The 21,181-nt window shown below is 37.7% G+C and overlaps 1 protein-coding gene across 2 annotated transcripts in view; it reads right to left on the reverse strand.

The window, feature by feature from the left end:
* Positions 1-643: 643 nt before the first annotated feature.
* The window catches only part of DHX40 (DEAH-box helicase 40), a 50,691-nt gene continuing 30,153 nt past the window's right edge, over positions 644-21,181 (reverse strand). For both annotated transcript variants that reach the window (XM_055577440.1, XM_055577441.1), the window contains exons 13-18: positions 8,355-8,469; positions 7,741-7,849; positions 6,960-7,054; positions 3,771-3,840; positions 3,225-3,453; positions 644-1,930 (exon numbers count right to left, since the gene is read on the reverse strand). In XM_055577440.1, coding sequence (XP_055433415.1) covers positions 1,791-1,930; positions 3,225-3,453; positions 3,771-3,840; positions 6,960-7,054; positions 7,741-7,849; positions 8,355-8,469 — 758 coding nt within the window. In that variant the 3' untranslated portion in view covers positions 644-1,790. The remainder of the gene's footprint in view (positions 1,931-3,224; positions 3,454-3,770; positions 3,841-6,959; positions 7,055-7,740; positions 7,850-8,354; positions 8,470-21,181) is intronic.

Raw genomic sequence — 21,181 nt, forward strand, 5'->3', positions numbered from 1 at the left:
TTATTATAGGTTATTGTAAGGTACTGCTGAATATAGTTCCCTGTGCTATACAGCATGTCCTTATCATTTATCTCTTTTATATATAGTAGTGTGTATCTGTTAATCCCAAGTTCTCTATACTTCAATTTTTAAAAAGGTTAAATGTGAAAGACAAACAAAAACAGAAGACACCTTTTCCATATTAAAGAATATTACATACAATACATGATTCTTGACTGGATCCTGAACTAGGGGAAAATGCTATAAAGAACCTTACTGGAAAAACTGATGAAATTATAGACTTAGAATGTGTGCTTAATTATAATTTACTGAAGTAAAAGAGCTTTCATTCCAAGAATCCACATACACCCCCACCACATCAAAGGAAATACACTGATACGTATACCTGGGAAGAGAAAATGATAGGGCTAATATGCTGAAACAGTGTCTTGAGCACTGAAGATTCAAAACGACCAATTAACAGTGCTGAGAATGTTCCAAGAAACCATTCCCACTCACCTTACCTCAAGAACAAACATGGATTTGGGTCCTCATACTTAACAGAAGAATGCCAAAGGAAAGAATTGCAAAAGACTGTTATCTATAAAAATTTTAGATTCTTAAATTTTAGCAAAAAATAACTAAAAACACACATTATGATGTCTTTTGAATTTGAACAACACTAATAGCTTTATTTAACAGACATTGAATGACTACTATGTGCAAAGCACTGTGTTAGGTGCCATGAAAGATACAAAGATGAAAAAGACACAGTCCCTGCCCACAAGGAGCGTATAATCTAGTGGGGGAGACAGACAAATACACAAATAACTAGAATACAAGGCAGTAAACAACAGTGTGGACAAATGCTGAGCGTGGCCTGAGTGTGATACTAACTAGCCTCAAGTTCCAATTTGAAACACTGGTGATGTAGAGTTGGCTGCTCTGAAAATCCCATTTCAAGATCAGCATAATAAATGTTTAAATGGTCCTATCCAAGCAGCTGGAGGCAAGACAGTAGGCCAGGTGGAAGGCTGTTTGAAACACTGTCACATTCACATATGTGGTGCTGATACAAGTATGCAGGGACAGCTAAAAAAGACCATATATGTATCATCTGTCCTTTGGTTAATGGCTATAGCTACTGTTTTAAACAATATACTTTTATATAAAAAGGAATTTGTATAATTCCAGAAAAGTCAACTTAAGGATTAATATTAATTCAACAAAGAATCTTGCCATAGGCAATTTTCTTATTTACTAATTGATTAAGTATTTTCTCTAAATATCTATAAAGCTCTGTAGCAATTAAACGGTTAGACGTCTAAGTATTGCTGAGTAAAAACCTCTTATGTTTAGCCTTCTGAAGGAAATGGTCACAAACCTGATAACCTGATATAATACTACTCTATCAGCAACAAGAAGGCCTTAAAGAGATTTAAGGAAAATAACTTTTAATGCTTCAATGCAAATGGAATACATACTGATTAAATACAATTCAATGTTCTTTGAAAATATCTCACTGACAGCATTTGATACCAGTTAAGGCCAGCAAAACTGAAGTGAGGAAAATACCACATATATTGTCTTGCATTGGTTTCATGTATCATTGCCTATGACTATGGCAACTCAATTTTTCTCTTTGAAACTTCCATTTATTGGTACCCACGAGCTCTGATTTGCTTTGAACTATTATGCTTAAAAACAGCTGCTGACCACTTCCTCTTGGTAGTGCTGCCTGACATAAATGGCAAAGTAGAAACACGTTTTCTGGCTGTTTCTCCCACTTCCTGGATTGCAGGGCTCGCTGCTTAGCCGGTTTCCTTCAGTGTGCCACTGTGATCCTGGGACCTCTGCTGCTTCCGCTCCAGGAAACGAGCACGTGCGTCTGATATGGATTTATCATCATTTCTTCTTTGCATTTTCTTTAGGACTTCTTTGGATATTCCATCTGAAAACATTACAAATTAATCCAGTAAAATTTTAGTTTTGAGTTCGGTATTAGAAATGTTAAGAGAAAGAGATGCTCTTGTTTTTTAATGTTTGGGGGGGGGGAGGAAATTAAATTTTGCCCTTTAAAAAGAAATGATATAAAGTCTCTGGTTAAAAATAAGAGTATAGAGGCCTGAGAACTCAGAAAAATTGACCCTAATTGAAGCAAGTAGTGCAGTTATTCCTGTTGCTGTTGTTTAGTTGCTAAGTCATGTCTGACTCTTTTGCAACCCCACCAGGCTCCTCTGTTCACGGGATTTCCCAGGCAAGAATACTGGAGTGGGTTGCCATTTCCTTTTCCAGGAGGATCTTCCTGACCCAGGGATCACACCCCCGTCTTCTGCATCGGCAGGCAGGTTCTTTAACTGAGCCATGAGAGAAGCCGACAGTGCAGCTATACACTGCAAACGACACCTAGCAGTTAACACTGCCAAGGACACTTCTATAATCTTGGGCAAAATCCCCCCCATTCTATTTCCCAGTGATGTTAAATAAGGATAATGCAATTTGTTCCATCAATCAGCCTCCAAAAGTTTTGCTGAAAAGCTTTTTTTACATGTGAGCTGAGAATTAAGCTTTCTGTCCTAGTTCACTACAAGTGTTTATGCCTCCTGAAGGAAATGGTCCAAAAAAGCAAAAACTAATGAGACAACTTAGTCATTTTATAGTTAAGTACAAACCTTTCTGGTTGATAAGTAGTAATATTAACTACTGCAATTAGGGGCCTAACATTTCAAGAAAAAAAAAAAAATCTCTTGAAAAAAAAATGTTCGAGGTAATATTTCACAAAATTTTATAAATGAAATAAAAATAGTAAAGCACTACTGGCAAGGAGTATGGCGTAATGGTTGAGTAGAGGCCACAGAATCAAATTTCCTGGATTCAAAATCCAGATTCACCGAATATTAGCCTTGAGATTTTCAGCAAATTATTGTACACTGCTAAGTATTTCGTCATCCATACAGTGGGGATATGTAGTTACTTCATACGATTATTGTGGAAATTTAATGGGGTTATTTAAGTTGTTAGCACATGACAAAAGTTCAATAGATATTTTTAATAATGCTGCTGGACAAAGGGGTTAAGAAAAACATGATTAACTGGAAGGAAAGAAGGAAGTCAAAGTACGTCTGAGGCTCATGACAGCTGTTTGCTTTTCTGAGGAGACAGCCAGGACCGAAGCTCTGTAACAGCATTCCTGCAACTATATGAGAATGTGGACGCCTGCGCTCTAGAACAAGTGACTCACTCACCCTTTCGGTGCTTTACATTTTCCTTATTGGTCCACCTCCTTCGCGCATCTTCTCTCACTTCACGGCGGGCCACACTGCTCAAATCATGTGCATTAAATTCATGCAACTTGGGTAGCAAGTCTCTCACCCACTCATAACGGATTGGACACACAATTCTTGCATAGACTTTGGTGGTAACTAATACCTCATGAAAAATGATCCATTCAAGTTTGGTTTCCTGTTCATGAAGCTACACAAAAGAATTCGTTTAAGGATGACAACTCAATAACCTGCCTTATTCCAGATTAGACCAACCAAACATTAACAGCCTCAAGTTTTCTGAGTTAATTTTTATATTCTTCAATCAAATAGGAGGCACACATCAACCAATACCTTTATGTAATATAGATATATGCTAAACATATCCTCACATCTCTTTTTTCAGAGAAAAGTAGAAGACATCTGTATATTACTTACTCCTACATCTTTACAAAAGGAAGACATTTCTACAGCTTCCTTTACAAAAGGAAGAAATTTCTTTCTATTAGTAAAAATTCAAGTACTTACTGCTGAGGAAGGATGAATATGAACTGGGCTTCCACGCCCATCCATTGTGCAAAATGTTCTCCCAACAGACCTAAGAACCGAAAAACCAAAGGATCAAAGACAAGAACAGTAAAAACAATTAAATAAGTAGAGCACTAACAGTGAAAAATTATATGTCCTGCTACAAGGAGTACTGTATGGAGAGGTGTGTATTTATTTAACGGTCACTATAACTTCTCTACCAATTCATCTTAAAATCAATGATTCAGGGAATTCCCTGGTGATCCAGTGGTAAAGACTGTGATCCCACTGCCAAGGGCCTGCATTTGATCCCTGGTCAGGGAACTAAAATTCCTGAAGCAATGCAGTGCACCCAAAAAACAAAAAACTAATGAGACAACTTATACAGTCATTTTACTTAAGTATAAAACTTTCCGGTTGGTAAGTAGTAATATTAACAATAATACTGTATTTGTGCTTTAGAATTTCCAAAATGCTTTCATAATGAAGCATCAAATAAACCTACTAGTTTTGACAGCCAGGTACTTTATTAAAAGATCAAAACTGAGATTCAAATAAATTAAATAGCTTTCTCAAGGTCAAAGAGCTAATGTATGGTGAAAGCAAGTCCCAAACATAGGTGTTTGGACATAAATACAGTATTCTTTATATTGTATTATACTACATCTCCTTTCACAGGTATAAATAATTTTCACCATTCTAAATTAGAACAGTTCATCTATAATTTTTCTAATTCCTATTAACTTTATAAATCCTTACCCTCTTCTCTACTTCCCTACATAAAGGTTATTCCAAAAACTTATCAGAATAAAACCTTAGCTAAATCACACAGCTGATTTCCTATAAAACCTTACATATATTCCTATTATAACCCAGGTCAGACTGCATTATAATTATTTGTATATATATCTACACAGTCCATATTTGGACAGTACAAAAATCTTTTTTACTTGAATCATTTGAAAGTTAGTCACCAATCTTATGCTTCATCATCCCCAAATCCCCAAATAGGAAAGTGTGTATTTCCTATAATCAAGAATATTCTCCTACATAACCAACGTAAAACCATCAAAACCAGGGAATTAACACTGATATATTACTAGCACCTAATTCTCAGAACCCACTGAAGTTTTATCAAATGTCCTAATAACATCCTTTATAGCAAAACGACCCAGTTCAGATATCATGTATTGCCTTTACTTTTTATGGTCCTTTAGTCTCCTTTATTCTGGAAAACACCCCCCAGTCTATCTTTGACCTTCAAGATCTTGACACCTTTAAGGATTACAGGCTAGTTATTTTGCAGTATGTCCCTCAATTTGATTTTGTCTGTTTTAAGACAATTAGACTCAGGTTACAGATCTTTGGCAAGAATATCACAGAAGAGATGTTCTGTTTTTATTACATCCTATCAGGAGGAACAAGATTTTGATTTACTTCATTTCTGATGATGTTCACTTTGCTTGTCTGATTTAGGTAACATCTGCCAGGCTTCTTCACTAAGAAGTTACTTTTTCCCTTTGTAGTTAACAAGAATTTTGTGAAAAGGTGCTCAACTCTGTAAACAATTCCATTTGTCATTAAACTTTTAATTTACTCATTCGTTAATTTATATGATTATAGACCCAGGATTTCACATTTTATTCAATCCATTACTATCAGTATTATGAATGTCAAAATATCCCATCTTCGATCAGCCTGGGCCTATCAAACTGGCTCCTTTGTACTTGGTCACATGGCCTCCACCTTCACTGATGACCACTTTGCTTACAGGTAAAATAAGATGTTTGGGGCTCATTGTGTACTTTTCCAGCCTTATTTCTCCAAAGGTCCTTTATATGGCAGATGGCTGTTCCAAGTCAAAATCTGTGCAGAGGGACTTCTCTGGTGGTCCAGTGGTTAAGAATCAGCCTTGCAATGAAGGGGACATGGGTTTGATCCCTGGCTGGGAAACTACGATACCACATTTCTCAAGATCAAAGAGCTAATACATGGTGAAAGCAAGTCCCAAACATAGGTCTTTGGACTTAAATACAGCATTCTTTACATTTATTATACTACATCTCTTTTCAAAGGTATAAATAATTTTCACTATTCTAAAATATAATTAGAACAGTTCATCTATAATTTTTCTAATTTCTGTTAATGTGAAATTCTTATCCTCTTCCGTACTTCCCTACATAAAGGTTATTCAAAAAACTTTTCAGAGTAAAACCTTAACTTAATTGTCACAACTGATTTACTATAAGACTTTACACATATTCCTGTGGAGTAACTAAGCACGCGCGCTGCAGTTACTGAGACCGAATGTACAACTAGAGTCTGCCCATGTGCCACAACGGAAGGTCCTGCGTGATCCAACCAAGACCGCAGTGGCGAAACCAAGACCTGACACAGTCAAAAATTAAAAAAAAAAAAGATCTGGGTGCAAAGTGTATTCATTGCTATTAGTTATTGCTCCTAGCCCATCTCATAGTTAGGTTACATAAATATTTACAGACATACAAATACATATCATACACACACACAGAGTAACACCTATTTTTTATTATCGTATCTATCCACTTAATAAAAAATAAAAACTGTAATATCTGAAATTTCAATCAATACCACAGGGCTCATTCCTGTTTTCTTTTAGTATTTTTAACTCCCTTCATCATTTACGTTAATGTCTTCAATTATGTGATCGACTCCTCTGTATATAACAAATCTCCCATCACCACCACTCTTACCCCTTTCCCCACAAAGATGCCCTCCCTCCACTCAGACTCTGACATTCAAACAACCAAACAATTCCCATGTGAGTACCTTCCCCAATCCTGCTCAAGCCCTGACAGTCCACACCAAACCATCCTTCATCAGGGATGCCATCCTCAACCTATTTGGCTTTCACGCTCCACAAAGAGCCACTCCTCTGCAAGAAAACCACTGTCCCTCAGCTTGGGCACTAACCCCCCATGCTGGACAGCTGTCCTACAGACCCCCCTCCTCCCCACATGAGTTTCAATATCCCACTCTCAGCCACTGCAGTTCCCCCGGCACGAGTGACAATTGTAAGAAGCTTCTCTGTAATTGATGTCATCATAAACACAGAGCTTAAATCAAATTGCCTTTAATATTAAATAGTTCAATATGGTCATCAAATACAGTTCTATTTCTCTATCCGTCTCTGAAGCTCTTAGTGCTTACCTTCGAGCTACATTTTTGAAATAACCGGCACAAAGACATCTTCGCAGGACTTCATGTTTAGGGCCTTCAAAGGTCTCTCTTGGGAAATCACTTTGCTATAGACAGAATACATGTATAGTGGTAAGTCTCACAGAACAACTTGAAACAATCTTTTGGTTTGAAAACTCCAAATTTCTAAAGACTTCTGTTTCTGGCCGATATGGAATATGAGGGACCAGATTTACCCTTCTGCTTGAAACAACCAAAAAAATGGACAAAACATATGAAATAATGATTTCCAAAGCACTATATGAAGGACAATGAGTCTGAGAAATAAATGAAGGAAAAAAAATGAATTAACTCCAACAACTGTTTCAGCTTACAGTCAACCTTGAGAGAGATTCTGGACCAAGGTACAGGAAAGGAAAAACCCGAGTGAAACCTAGAGAACTCCCTGAGTTAAAGAGACAGAGCTGAGAATCCAGAGAAACCAAGATGGCTAGAATCCCCAGCCAAAGTTCAGGAAAGAAGCAATCTGCAGAGGACCTCAGAGATCTACAGGAGGGCTTCAAGAGTTCAACTGAGAACTGATAAGCACATGACTGTGAGGAAATTACCCAAGGACAGGAAAAGAGCCTCCCAAAAGGATAAGGGACAACAGAGCTGTGGGCACAGGGTCAGGAACGGCGTTTGTTCCTACAAGTCATTCTTCAACACCTTATAATACACACGGTTTTGGGGACAGAACTCAGAAGGTCTTGCCAAAACGCCACTCAAGGGGAAAAAAAGTCACAGCAATCACCTGTTTAAGCTTCCTGATCAGTTCTCTAAGTTGAGCTTCAACACGAAATGCAGAAAATAAGCACCTCCAATGAATCCAATGTTTCTGGCACCATGAAGCTGGAGCTCCACTGCAACACAAACACACTGGTGTCTCAAAAGTATCTTTCATAAGTGAATGTCTAACACTCTCATTTCTATTACACAACTAGAAACAGATAAGCAACTGTCAGCTCTTTTATGAGACCTGAACAATTAATAAGAAAGCACTTTAAGGAATATGAAAAAACAAATTAATACACCTCTAAGTGAATTAAAATAACTTGTAAATAGATTTCTTTATATATATATATGCTTTAACAAATATCCAATCATTTTCTCATCTAAACTAGTTATACAGAATCAAAATTCTATGAGGTCAGTTTTCAAGAAAGGTTAAGGAGAGAAGACAGACAAGAGTTAATATTACACAATAAATGACGGTCACAGTCATCTCACAGAGAAATCTCACTAATGTTCACAAAAATACATTGAGGTCAGTATAATCCCCACTGAAACTTACTGTCTGAAGTCATATTCTTACTGAAGCTATATTTCAAACTAAGGCTCTCCAGTTCAAAGAACTATCTCACAGACCTTGATTTGCACTGTTCAAAGATGACGGCTAAAGTTGCAAAGTCATTAAATCCTCCAGCTTTAGCTGCCAACTCTCGGTGTCTCTGCTCTGCTTCCTTCTGGTACTCTGGATCAACTAAAACGACAGTTGGAAAGGCAGTTTAGTTCCACTTTACATCAAGCCTCTTTCTTTACTTTGTTTCTTCAAGCATAATGAAATCTGCCTCACCCTCTGAGGTGGAATAAAGGAGAATGACATTAACTCTTTGGTGGGGGAGTGTGGACCTCTAACTACTCCCACAACTCCTTTTCCTCTTTAATCATACTTTGGAGATTTTTGCTAGAATAGCAACATTACTTCTCTTAATCGATTTACCTTTAAAAGAGTATCTGGAATTTACTATTTGTTTTTACCATAAGAGTAACCCATGTTCACATTAAAAAAAAAGTAAAAGTTCAGTGTTCCCCACTTTGTCACATTATCCACAAGTCAATCCTCAGGGCTAACCACTGTTAACTGTTTAGTATGTGTCCTTTAAGATATTTTCTATATATACATACACACAAGCATTGTGTATGATGGTTTATTTTCTTCATAAGTTTCTTCTGATACTTCTTTTATTTATTTAATAACAGTTTAAAACTAAGTATGGATAGAACCATTCATTCTCAAACATACCTACATTGTATTTCTCAAGGGTATAAGGATATAACACAATTTAACCCGCCTCTATTTATCCAATTCCTAATTACCGACAATTAGGACCATCACATATGTAAAACCGAAATACTACAAACTTTTCTCTTTTAATTTTATACTGAAGAATATCATGCATACAGAAAACTACACAGGTTCTAAGCGTACTGCTCAGTGAATATTCACAAATCCAACATACCAATGTACTCTACAGCCAGATCAACAAGCAGAATATTACCAGCATCCCAGAGCCCCTTCTTCACTCTCCTTTCAATAACTACTCAGCCCCCTCCACAAGGATAACCACATTCCGACTTTTAACCCAATGAAAGGGCTTTATTTGTTTTTAAACTTTATATAAATGTACTTTATGCATCTGGTTTCTTGCCCAAGTTCCCCACACAGCACTTTACCCAGGGACTCTTTTGGAGTCCCCGGCCACATTTTTTTTTTCCTCAAAATTTTCTAGGGCTTCTTCCTTCATTGCGCAACGTCAAGCCACAGCTCCTATTATACCCATCACAGCTAGATTGAGCAGAGGCCCCACATTGCCTAATTGCAGGGAGCAGCACTTACACAGACTCCAATGTGAATCTGCAAAGCATCAGTTCCTGGTATTAGGAAGAATGCAATCTGATTAAACAAAACACTCACTAAGATATAAAGTCTTCCATCCCAGGTTTTAAGTAGTTTCCACCTAAGTGACCTGGGTAACAACCGAAGGAGGTAGCTAGAGACAAAAGGGGAGCAAATATGATTTATCACAGACCACACAACTGGTTCTGTCAAGGTAAAGATACAACGCTCATGTCTTGAATCAGTCATGAGTATTGATTTTTTAAGCTGAAATATCTAATTTTGTCTAATTATCTAATAGTATCTATTTTATCTAATAGTATCTAAAGGTACTATGCCAAAAGACAAAATGCACTAAAATAAAGCATTAACCATGTGTTGGCTTCCAGCACTAAGAGACAAGCTTACCTATCAACCAGGGGCTCCGACATCCTTGAATGGATATAAACTCAGAGTCCCTGCTGCCTCGGACTTTTGGGCTATGAAGCCTCAGAGAAGCCTCTTTATGGTTCAATTCTTCCCTTCCCTGCACCTGACCCTAGAAACATTCAGTTTGGCTGCAACATCTACCATGACTATTCACACAAACGCTTACCCTTTCTTATTAAAACGTCAGAGTAACTACAGTAAGGGCTTCCCTAATGGGTCAGATGATAAGGATTCTGCCTGCAATGCAGTAGACCCCAGTTTGATCCCCGGGTCAGGAAGATCCCCTGGAGAAGGGCATGGCTACCCACTCTAGTATTCTTGCCTGGAGAATCCCATGGACAGAGGGGGTTACAGTCCTTGGGGTCAAAAAAGAGTTGGACAATAAACTTGAGTGATTACAATTCGAAATTCAGTTTATATTTTGTGATGATTAACTCGCGTGGTCAGTGTTGGATCTCTGTTGTTCATGGTGGCTGCCTGCTCAGACTTTAAAACATGTACAGAGCCCACTGATTTTCTGGCTGTCCTTCCCACACAGCTATTACCTTCTCTCTGTCTCTCCCCCCCCGTTATTCTCAAAGCCAAGAGAAAATATAGAGAATATTTTTTTCTTTTCCTTAACTCTTCCCTCAGAAATAACCTAATTAATTAAAATTAAAACTGACAGAAGTCCCAAAGTAAATTCAGGAAATGTAGAAAAGTAAAAAAACCATTATCACACACAGTTCTAACAATCTCAGCAAGTTTATCCTCTGACTGAACAATAGTTTGACTATCTATCTTTAATTACTTTCCCAGTGGACTTGTCATTTTCTTAAATTTTTTATCTTTTCCCAGATGAAATTCTATTATCAGTTTTACCTCAGACAAATAATGCTCTGAGGCAAAAACCATAAACAGGGAACTGAAGCAGCAAAACAAGACTGTAGACTGTATCAGCTTAACTTCTTTCCTTGGGAAGATAATTCAATACTTTTCTATATACAATCAACCAGAAAACAAAACTATTACATAGAAAGAGTTTCAATAACAACAATCCTCAGAGCAGAAGCAGGGGAGTAAGGCTGTAATAAACTACCACTTATCTCTAAATATATCACAGTTTAAATATTTTTTAAAAATTTAAAACCAACACAATGTTATTTTAAATTTGGTCCATTTTAAGGCAACGCTCTTTACCATCTTAAAAACACTTAAGAGCCCTCACTCCATTGTTTGACTTCTAAAGCAATATCTATACTAGCAGACACTGTGTACACAGCTTACCACAGCAAGAGAGAGATTATTAATGTTGACGGCATCATCATTTTGATGTTTAAAAATCTTTATTCAATGATAGAGCTTCCCAGGTGATACCAGTGGTAAAGAATCCACCTGCCAATGCAGGAGACAGAAGAGACATGGGTTTGATCCCTGGGTCAGGAGGAAAGGGTACCCTACTCCAGTATTCTTGCCAGAAGAATCCCATGGACAAAGGAGCCTGGTGGGCTACAATCCATGGGGTCGCAAGGAGTTGGACACAACTGAGCGTCTAAGCAGAGCAGATGTAATAAACTAAATTAGGTGATCTACAAAGACTAAGATCCAAGAAAGAATTGCTTAACCTATAAAGACTATATAGCAGCTGAACAACAAACACATATTTGGGGATGTAACAAGATCTCAGCAAGTCACATGCTCAAAAACTGAAGCTGCATTTTGTAGCAGCTGAACTTCTGGATGATCTAAGTTTAAAAATTAACCCTAAATCACATATGTACATATAAGAAGAGTGTCTCTCCAAGTATGAATAAGAAACTGATAGCAATTGTTGCCTCAAGCAATTAGATTTGGATGATGCCAAGGAATGCCTCTACCAAGGTGTCTAACTTTATTTAGATCAGACTATGTAGCAATTTGTGCTCTAGGGCACTGTTAAAAACAAGAGATCAATCACCTAGCAATCCGGGGAGACTAACAGCTTGGTGTAATACCAATAGAGGCAGGCCAGCAAAAATTGAAACAGAGCAGCCAGATTTTAAAAATTGCTTTTATTGAAGTATAGTTGATGTACAATATTATATCAGTTTTGGATGAACAATAACATAGTGATTCAATATTTTTACAGAGTATACTTCATTTAAGTATAATCCTACTACTATACTTTATATTAATAATATAATGTTGAAGAAGACTATTGAGAGTCCCTTGGACCGCAAGGAGATCAAACCAGTCAATCCTCAAGGAAATCAATCCTGAATATTCATTGGAAGGACTGATGCTGAAGCTGAAGCTCCAATAGTGTGGCCACCTGATGCAAAGAGCTGGCTCACTGGAAAAGACCCTGACGCTGATAAAGATAGAAGGCAGGAGGAGAAGGGGACAACAGAGGATGAGATGGTTGGATGGCATCACTGACTCGATGGACATGTTTGAGTAACAGCTCCAGGAGATGGTGAAGGACAGGGAAGCCTGGTGTGCTACAGTCCGTGGGGTTGCAGAGTCGGACATGACTGAGTAACTGAACAACAAATACTTCATTTAAAGCTATTACAAAATAATGGCCATATTTCCCTGTGCAATAAAATATATCTTTGTTGCTTATTTATTTTAGACATAGCAGTCTGTATCTCTTAATCCTATACCCCAAATTTACCTGTCCCTGCTTCCCTCTCCTCACTGGTAATCATAATTTCTTTCTCTATATCTGTAAGTCTGTTTCTGTTATTTACATAAATGTATATGTGGTAACTCAGATGGTAAAGAATCTGCCTACAATTCAGGAGACCTGTGTTCACTCCCTGAGTCATGAAGACCCCCAGGAGAAGGCAATGGCAACCCACTCCAGGTTTCTTGCCTGGAGAATCCCATGGACATAGGAGCCTGGCAGGCTACAGGGTCACAAAGAGTAGGACACAACTGAGCAAATAACACACTATTTTCTTTTTTTAGGTTCCACATATAAATGATAACAGAGCATCTGTCTTTCTCTGTCTGACTTGATCCATTTGTTGCAAATGGCAGAATTTCATTCTTTTTTATGCCCAAGATAAATATATTCTATTGTATGGGGGTGTGTCTGTGTGTGTATATATATATATACACACACACACACATATATATATACATATACAATATATATTTTCTTTGCTGTAGGAGACAGATCCAAAAAAATATTGCTACAGTTCAGTTCAGTTCAGTCGCTCAGTCGTGTCCGACTCTTTGAGACCCCATGAATTGCAGCAGGCCAGGACTCTCTGTCCATCACCAACTCCCGGAGTTCGACCAAATTCATGTCCATCGAGTTGGTGATGCCATCCAGACATCTCATCCTCTGTCGTCCCCTTCTCCTCCTGCCCCCAATCCCTCCCAGCATCAGGGTCTTTTCCAATGAGTCAACTCTTTGCATGAGGTGGCCAAAGTACTGGGGTTTCAGCTTCAGCATCAGTCCTTCCAAAGAACACCCAGGACTGATCTCCTTTAGAATGGACTGGTTGGATCTCCTTGCAGTCCAAGGAACTCTCAAGAGTCTTCTCCAACACCACAGTTCAAAAGCATCAATTCTTCGGCGCTCAGCTCTCTTCACAGTCCAACTCTCACATCCATACATGACCACAGGAACAACCATAGCCTTGACTAGACGGACCTTTGTTGGCAAAGTAACGTCTCTGCTTTTGAATATGCTATCTAGGTTGGTCATAACTTTCCTTCCCAGGAGTAAGCGTCTTTTAATTTTATGGCTGCAATCACCATCTGCAGTGATTTTGGAGCCCCAAAAAATAAAGTCTGACAGTGTTTCCACTGTTTCCTCATCTATTTCCCATGAAGTGATGGGACCAGATGCCATGATCTTAGTTTTCTGAATGTTGAACTTTAAGCCAACTTTTTCACTCTCCTCTTTCACTTTCATCAAGAGGCTTTTGAGTTCCTCTTCACTTTCTGCCATAAAGGTGGTATCATCTGCATATCTGAGGTTATTGATATTTCTCCCAGCAATCTTGATTCCAGCTTGTGCTTCTTCCAGTCCAGCATTTCTCATGATATACTCTGCATATAGGTTAAATAAGCAGGGTGACAATATACAGCCTTGACGTACTCCTTTTCCTATTTGGAACCAGTCTGTTGTTCCATGTCCAGTTCTAACTGTTGCTTCCTGACCTGCATATAGGTTTCTCAAGAGGCAGGTCAGGTGGTCTGGTATTCCTATCTCTTTCAGAATTTTCCAGTTTGTTGTGATCCACACAGTCAAAGGCTTTGGAGTAGTCAATAAAGCAGAAATAGATGTTTTTCTGGAACTCTCTTGCTTTTTCCATGATCCAGCGGATGTTGGCAATTTGATCTCTGGTTCCTCTGCCTTTTCTAAATCCAGCTTGAACACCAGGAAGTTCACGGTTCACATATTGCTGAAGCCTGGCTTGGAGAATTTTGAGCATTACTTTACTAGCGTGTAAGATGAGTGCAATTGTGCGGTAGTTTGAGCATTCTTTGGCATTGCCTTTCTTTGGGATTAGAATGAAAACGGACCTTTTCCAGTCCTGTGGCCACTAATGAGTTTTCCAAATTTGCTGGCATATTGAGTGCAGCACTTTCACAGCGTCATCTTTTAGGATTTGAAATAGCTCAACTGGAATTCCATCCCCTCCACTAGCTTTGTTCGTAGTGATGCTTTCTAAGGCCCACTTGACTTCACATTCCAGGATGTCTGGCTCTAGGTGACTGATCACACCATCTGTTAAAGAGTGCTCTGCTTGGTTCAGGTCTTGCTTTCAGGTCTTTAATCCATTTTGGGTTTATTTTTATACATAGAGTGAGAAAACATTCTAATTTCGTTCTTTTATACATTCTTTTTCATACATTCCACAAGGATGTATGTAGCTGTCTAGTTTTCTCAGCACCATTTACTGAAGAGACTGTCTTTTCTCCATTGTATATTCTTGCCTCCTTTGTCATAGATTAATGAACCGTAAGTATACAGGTTTATTTCTGGGCTCTCTACTGTTTCATTGATCTAAGTGTCTGTTTTTGTGTGTGTGCGTGTGCCAATACCATGCTGTTTGATTACAGTAGCTTTGTAGTACACTCTGAAGTCAAGGAGTGTGACATCTTTAGCTCTGTTCTTTTTTCTTAATACTGCTTTGGCAATACAGGGTCTTTCATGATTCCATATGAATTTTAGGATTATTTGTTCTAGTTCTGTGAAGTGTCACAGATATTTTAAAAGGAATTACATTACATCCATAGATTGCTTTGAGTAGTGTGGACTTTTTAACAATACTAATTCTTCTAAACCAAGAACATGAGATATCATCCCCTTTATATCATCTTTAATTTCCTTCCTCAATAACTTAAAAGTCTTCAGAGTATTTTGTTGATTACATTTATTAACATTATTTTAGTCTTTTTGATGTAATTCAAAATAGATTACTTCCTTGCTTTCTCTGATAGTCATATATTAGTACACAGAAAATCAACAGATTTCTGAATATTAATCATATATCCTACAACTTTACTAAATTCACTGTTAGTTCTAATAATTTTTTGGAAGAGATTTTAGAATTTTCTATGTATGAAGTTGGAGAAGGCAGTAGCACCCCACTCCAGTACTCTTGCTTGGAAAATCCCATGGGCAGAGGAGCCTGGTAGGCTGCAGTCCATGGGGTCGCTAAGAGTCGGACACGACTGAGCGACTTCACTTTCACTTTTCACTTTCGTGCATTGGAGAAGGAAATGGTAACCCACTCCAGTGTTCTTGCCTGGAGAATCCCAGGGACGGGGGAGCCTGGTGGGCTGCCATCTATGGGGTCGCACAGAGTCGGACACGACTGAAGCAACTTAGCAGTAGCAGCAGGCATGTATGAAGTGAAGTCGCTCAGTCGTGTCCGACTCTTTGCGACCCCATGGACTGTAGCCCACCAGTTTCCTTGGTCCATGGGATTTTCCAGGCAAGAATACTGGAGTGGGTTGCCATTTCCTTCTCCAAGGGATCTTCCCACCCAGGGACTGAACCCGGGTCTCCTGCATTGTAGGCAGATGCTTTACCGTCTGAGCCACCAGGGAAGCCCCATTAGGATGGTAATAAAAAGAATGGAAAGGCAGGACAAATATAAATGACACTAGGAGATAATAACTTAAAAACATTGGTGTCAAGAGGTTTCAAGTTTGAGCTCCTGGTAGGAAAGAAGAAACAAAGAAAAAAGTTCAAAAGAGTCAACTTGAGATATGTATAGTATCTGCAAACAGTGATTAAGTTTTACTTCTTCTTTCCAATTTGGATACCTTTTATTTCTTTTTTGTGTCTGACTGCTGTGGCTCAGACTTTCAATACAATGTTAAACAGAAGTGGCTAAAGTGAGCATCTTTGTTTTAGAGGAAAGGCTTTCAGCTTTTCACCACTAAATATGGTATTACCTATGGAAGTGTCATATATGAGACCACCCGAATGTTTAACATAAAGATCAGAGAAACCTACCAAAAAACTATAGGTTGTCCTGATGTTCTGGAAGACTGTGCAGATGCCCAAGTAAACCTAATAAAACCTAATCCTGACTCTGACAAGACAATAGACAAGGCCACTGCTTTACAGTTATATTTTCATTGTTTGGAATTTAAAAACACTGATAAATCTCTGTGTTATTTGAGTGCTTTCAAGGTAATTCATCCTTTATATCCATTAACATCACTGACATCAAGTGCTTCATAAAGACAAAACTTACTTAAGAATTTCCCATCAAAGCACAAAATACAAGACATTCCTTCTGGCTATTACCTCAATATTCTAAAGAATTAGACTGTCCTATGTTCATAGATATCTAAAGGCCAAATATTAGGCAAGCAAAGGGAAGTCCCTCCTTTCCTGAAGTTGCTAAACTGTAATAAAGTTGTTGCTAAACCCAACTAAAAGCCTTCAAGATACCAAAAACCACCTCAAGGACTTAATAAAAAAGAAAAACCAAAGAACATATAATCAAAACCTAAGACCTGAACAACCTGAAGGGCTACAAAACTAACAATCAACAGTCTATCACAGATAGAGGTTCTAAATAAGAATTTAAAAACCTGGAATTTTACTTCTAGCTATGGAAACAACTTAATTTTTCTCTTCTTCTCTTGACTTCTTTCAAAGATATATGAAGCCTTAAGGGAAAAATTATACTACTGTAAATTGTGAGGTTTATAATGTATGTAAATATAATATATATGACAATAATAACACAAATGATGGAGGAATAAGTGGAACTAAACAATTCCAATGTTTCTTATATTTCACATGAAGCAATAAAATATTAACTTTGAGTAAATTTTAATTAAAGATGTGTATTATAATCCCTAGAGCAAGGATATATTAAGAAATGGCAAAAAGCCAGCAAAGGGTTCAACAAAATCCCTATCAAAATTCTTAGCAGGCTTATGTTGAAGAAACTAATACGCTGATTTTAAAAACTGATACGTAAATGCAAAAAATATAAAATGACCAAAACAATACTGATTTCAAAATTTACCAAAAGAGTTGGCAATTTCTTAGTTTACCTAAGATAAAAAATATATATCTACAAAACACTTGCATAAGAATGTTCAAAATAGCTGTATTCATAAATAGCACCAAACAAGAAACAATTCAAACGTCTATCAACAGGATAATGGATAAACCAATTGTAGTATGCAACAGGATACTAGTCAACAATAAAAAAAAACAAAGCATTGATACATACAAAAATATGGATGAATCTCACATATAATATGTTGACCAAAAAAAGTCAAACACAAAAATGCACATATTATATTATTTACATGAAGTTTCAGAAGAGGCAAAACTAACCTGAAAAAATCAGAAAAGAGGCTGGCTGTAAGAAGGTGGGATGGAATCTGAGAAGGGGCACTGAGAGAATTTTCTGGAGTGATAAAACTAGATCTTGACAGGAGTATGGGTTACAGTAGTAAATGTATTTCACAAAATTCACTGAATTACAGACACAGCACTTACACTTTTCACTACATGCAAATTTTACCTCAAAATAAAAAAAAAACAAAGAGAGAAATAAAACCAAAAAAAAAGATAAACAATAAACAATAAAAATTAAAAAAAGAAGAAAAAAACTATAAGCAAATATTGAACTCTAGTTATAAAGGACTGCCTTTCACAGTGGTATAGCTTAGTGATTCTAAAACCACTTCTGTATATTCTAGGGACAATGAACAATTTGAATATGAACTCTGGACTAGATGATAGTATTGCATCAGGTATCGATGTTAATTTTCCTAATTTTGATAAATGTGCTGTGGTTAAATAAGAGACTGCCTGTGTTCTTAGTAAATTACATGTAAATATTCTGTGGTAAGGGAGCACAATGTTTCCAATTTACTCTCAAATGATTCAGAAAAAGAAATAAACTGCATATTTATAAATACTTATAAATATATATATGTACACATGCAGGGCTTCCCTGGTTGCTCAGCTGGTAAAGAATCCGGCTGCAATGCGGGAGACCTGGGTTCAATCCCTGGGTTGGGAAGATGCCCTGGAGAAGGGAACAGCTACCCACTTCAGTATTCTTGGCCTGGAGAATTCCATGACTGTGTAGTCCATGGAGTCACAAAGGGTTGTGACTGAGTAACTTTCACTTTTAAGGGCTTCCCTGATAGCTCAGTTGGTAAAGAATCTGCCTGCAATGCAGGAGACCCCAGTTCGATTCCTGGGTCGGAAAGATCCGCTGGAGAAGGGATAGGCTACCCACTACAGTATTCTGGCCTGGAGAATTCCATGGACATAGTCCATGGGGTCGCAAAGAGTCAGACACGACTGAGCGACTTTCACTTCACACATGCACAGAGAAAGAAAGAGAATAGAATAATAAAGCAAATGCAGCAGAATGTTAAAAACTTGCTGAAACTAGATATAAAAGGTATAAAAGGTACAACTCTTTCAACATTTCTGTTACAATTGGATCACCTCAATCCAACTCCCTGGTTTTCCAAATAAAAAATGAAATCCAGAAAAACCAAACCAACAGTCTAGAATCCTGATCTCTTGACTCTCACTTCAATACTCTATAATAGTTTTTAAAAAGAGTATTATTAGCTTTGATACTACCTAACAAAAGCCAGCCAACCTTATTTACTGCATATAGTATTTTACTAGGGAAAAAAAACAAACTGCAATTAGGATACTATTAGAATCAAAATTCTGATACTTAAAAAAAACTACACTGCAGGACTTTCCCAGTGGTCCAGTAACTAAGACTCCACACTCCCAATGCAGGGACCCAGGTTTGATCCCTGCTCAGGGAACTAGATCCCACACGCTGCAACTAAAAGATCCCATGTGCCACAACTAAAATGCAGGACAGCCAAATAAACAATATGTGTGTGTGTGCATATACGTATACACAAATAATACATATATAAAATAAATATAGACGTGTGCACATACGTTACACAACTAAATAATACATATAAAATAAATAGAGATGTGTGTGTCTGTGTGCATGTTCATTTCAGTTCAGTTCAGTCACTCAGTCGTGTCCAACTCTTTGCGACCCCATGAATTACAGCACGCCAGGCCTCCCTGTCCATCACCAACTCCCGGAGTTTACCCAAACTCATGTCTATTGAGTTGGTGATGTCATCCAGCCATCTCATCCTCTGTCGTCCCCTTCTCCTCCTGCCCCCAATCCCTCCCAGCATCAGGGTCTTTTCCAATGAGTCAACTCTTCACATGAGGTGGCCAAAGTACTGGAGTTTCAGCTTTAGCATCAGTCCTTCCAAAGAACACCCAGGACTGATCTCCTTTAGAATGGACTGGTTGGATCTCCTTGCAGTCCAAGGGACTCTCAAGAGTCTTCTCCAACACCACAGTTCAAAAGCATCAATTCTTCGGCGCTCAGCTTTCTTCACAGTCCAACTCTCACATCCATACATGACCACTGGAAAAACCATAGCCTTGACTAGATGGACCTTTGTTGGCAAAGTAATGTCTCTGCTTTTTAATATGCTATCTAGGTTGGTCATAACTTTCCTTCCAAGGAGTAATGTATGTATACCCAAATACATATATATATAAAATATAGATGTACATATACATATATACAAAAAATGCATATAAAATGTAAATAGTATAATACATATATATGTGTACATATATGTATACACGAATAACATATAAATAAATGTTAATGGTATAATTTAATAATATATACACATATGTGTGTATACATATATGTATACACAAGAATATATATAAATGTGACTAGTATAAATAATATATACACATATAAATATATATACATGCCGTTCAGTCGCTAAGTCATGTCTGACTCTGCAGCTCCATGGACTGCAGCACACCAGGCTTCCCTATCCTTCACACACATACACACATTAAAAAAACCAATACTACACTGCAATCTATTTGGGATAGGTAGAACATTGATTGGACTACAGAGTATTTTTATACAAAAATTTATCCTCCATTATAATCATCACAATAATAAACCAATCTGAACCAACAGTCATAGCCATAAAGTGATATGGCCAGTGAGATAGAACACTACTGTTAGTCTTGGTTGCAGGCAAGATACACTATCAATTCAGGAGCTCCTTGAAAAGAAAAGCAAGTTGTGCCTCCCCCACACACACATAGTAGAAGAGAGCAAAGCTTACATATGATGAACTAAGTTGTGTCCCATATTGACATGCTAAGAAAGGAAAGAAGCAGAAGTCTAAAGACATGAAAACCTCAAAATAATCCTTTCTCTAAGGGTACAAGGGCTGAACTACCATTTCTTTTGATCACAGAGAAAAAAAAGTTAATATATTACTAATTTACTGTAACAAGGCAAAGGTTCACCACGTTATCTTCCTTTACCAGTTAAAGGAAATTTTCTCAGCCAGGATCATTATATACCCCCTATACTTCAAAAAACTAAGTTAAACAATAACAAAATGAAAAATCGTTTATCTTCAGTTTCATGTCCTGTAGGGCTAGATACCAGAGAAGGCAATGGCACCCCACTCCAGTACTCTTGCCTGGAAAATCCCATGGGCAGAGGAGCCTGGTAGGCTGCAGTCCATGGGGTCGCTAAGAGTCGGACACGACTGAGCGACTTCACTTTCACTTTTCACTTTCATGCACTGGAGAAGGAAATGGCAACCCACTCCAGTGTTCTTGCCTGGA

This window comes from Bubalus kerabau, chromosome 4 (assembly GCF_029407905.1).
Source record: "Bubalus kerabau isolate K-KA32 ecotype Philippines breed swamp buffalo chromosome 4, PCC_UOA_SB_1v2, whole genome shotgun sequence".
Classification (NCBI taxonomy): domain Eukaryota; kingdom Metazoa; phylum Chordata; class Mammalia; order Artiodactyla; family Bovidae; genus Bubalus; species Bubalus kerabau.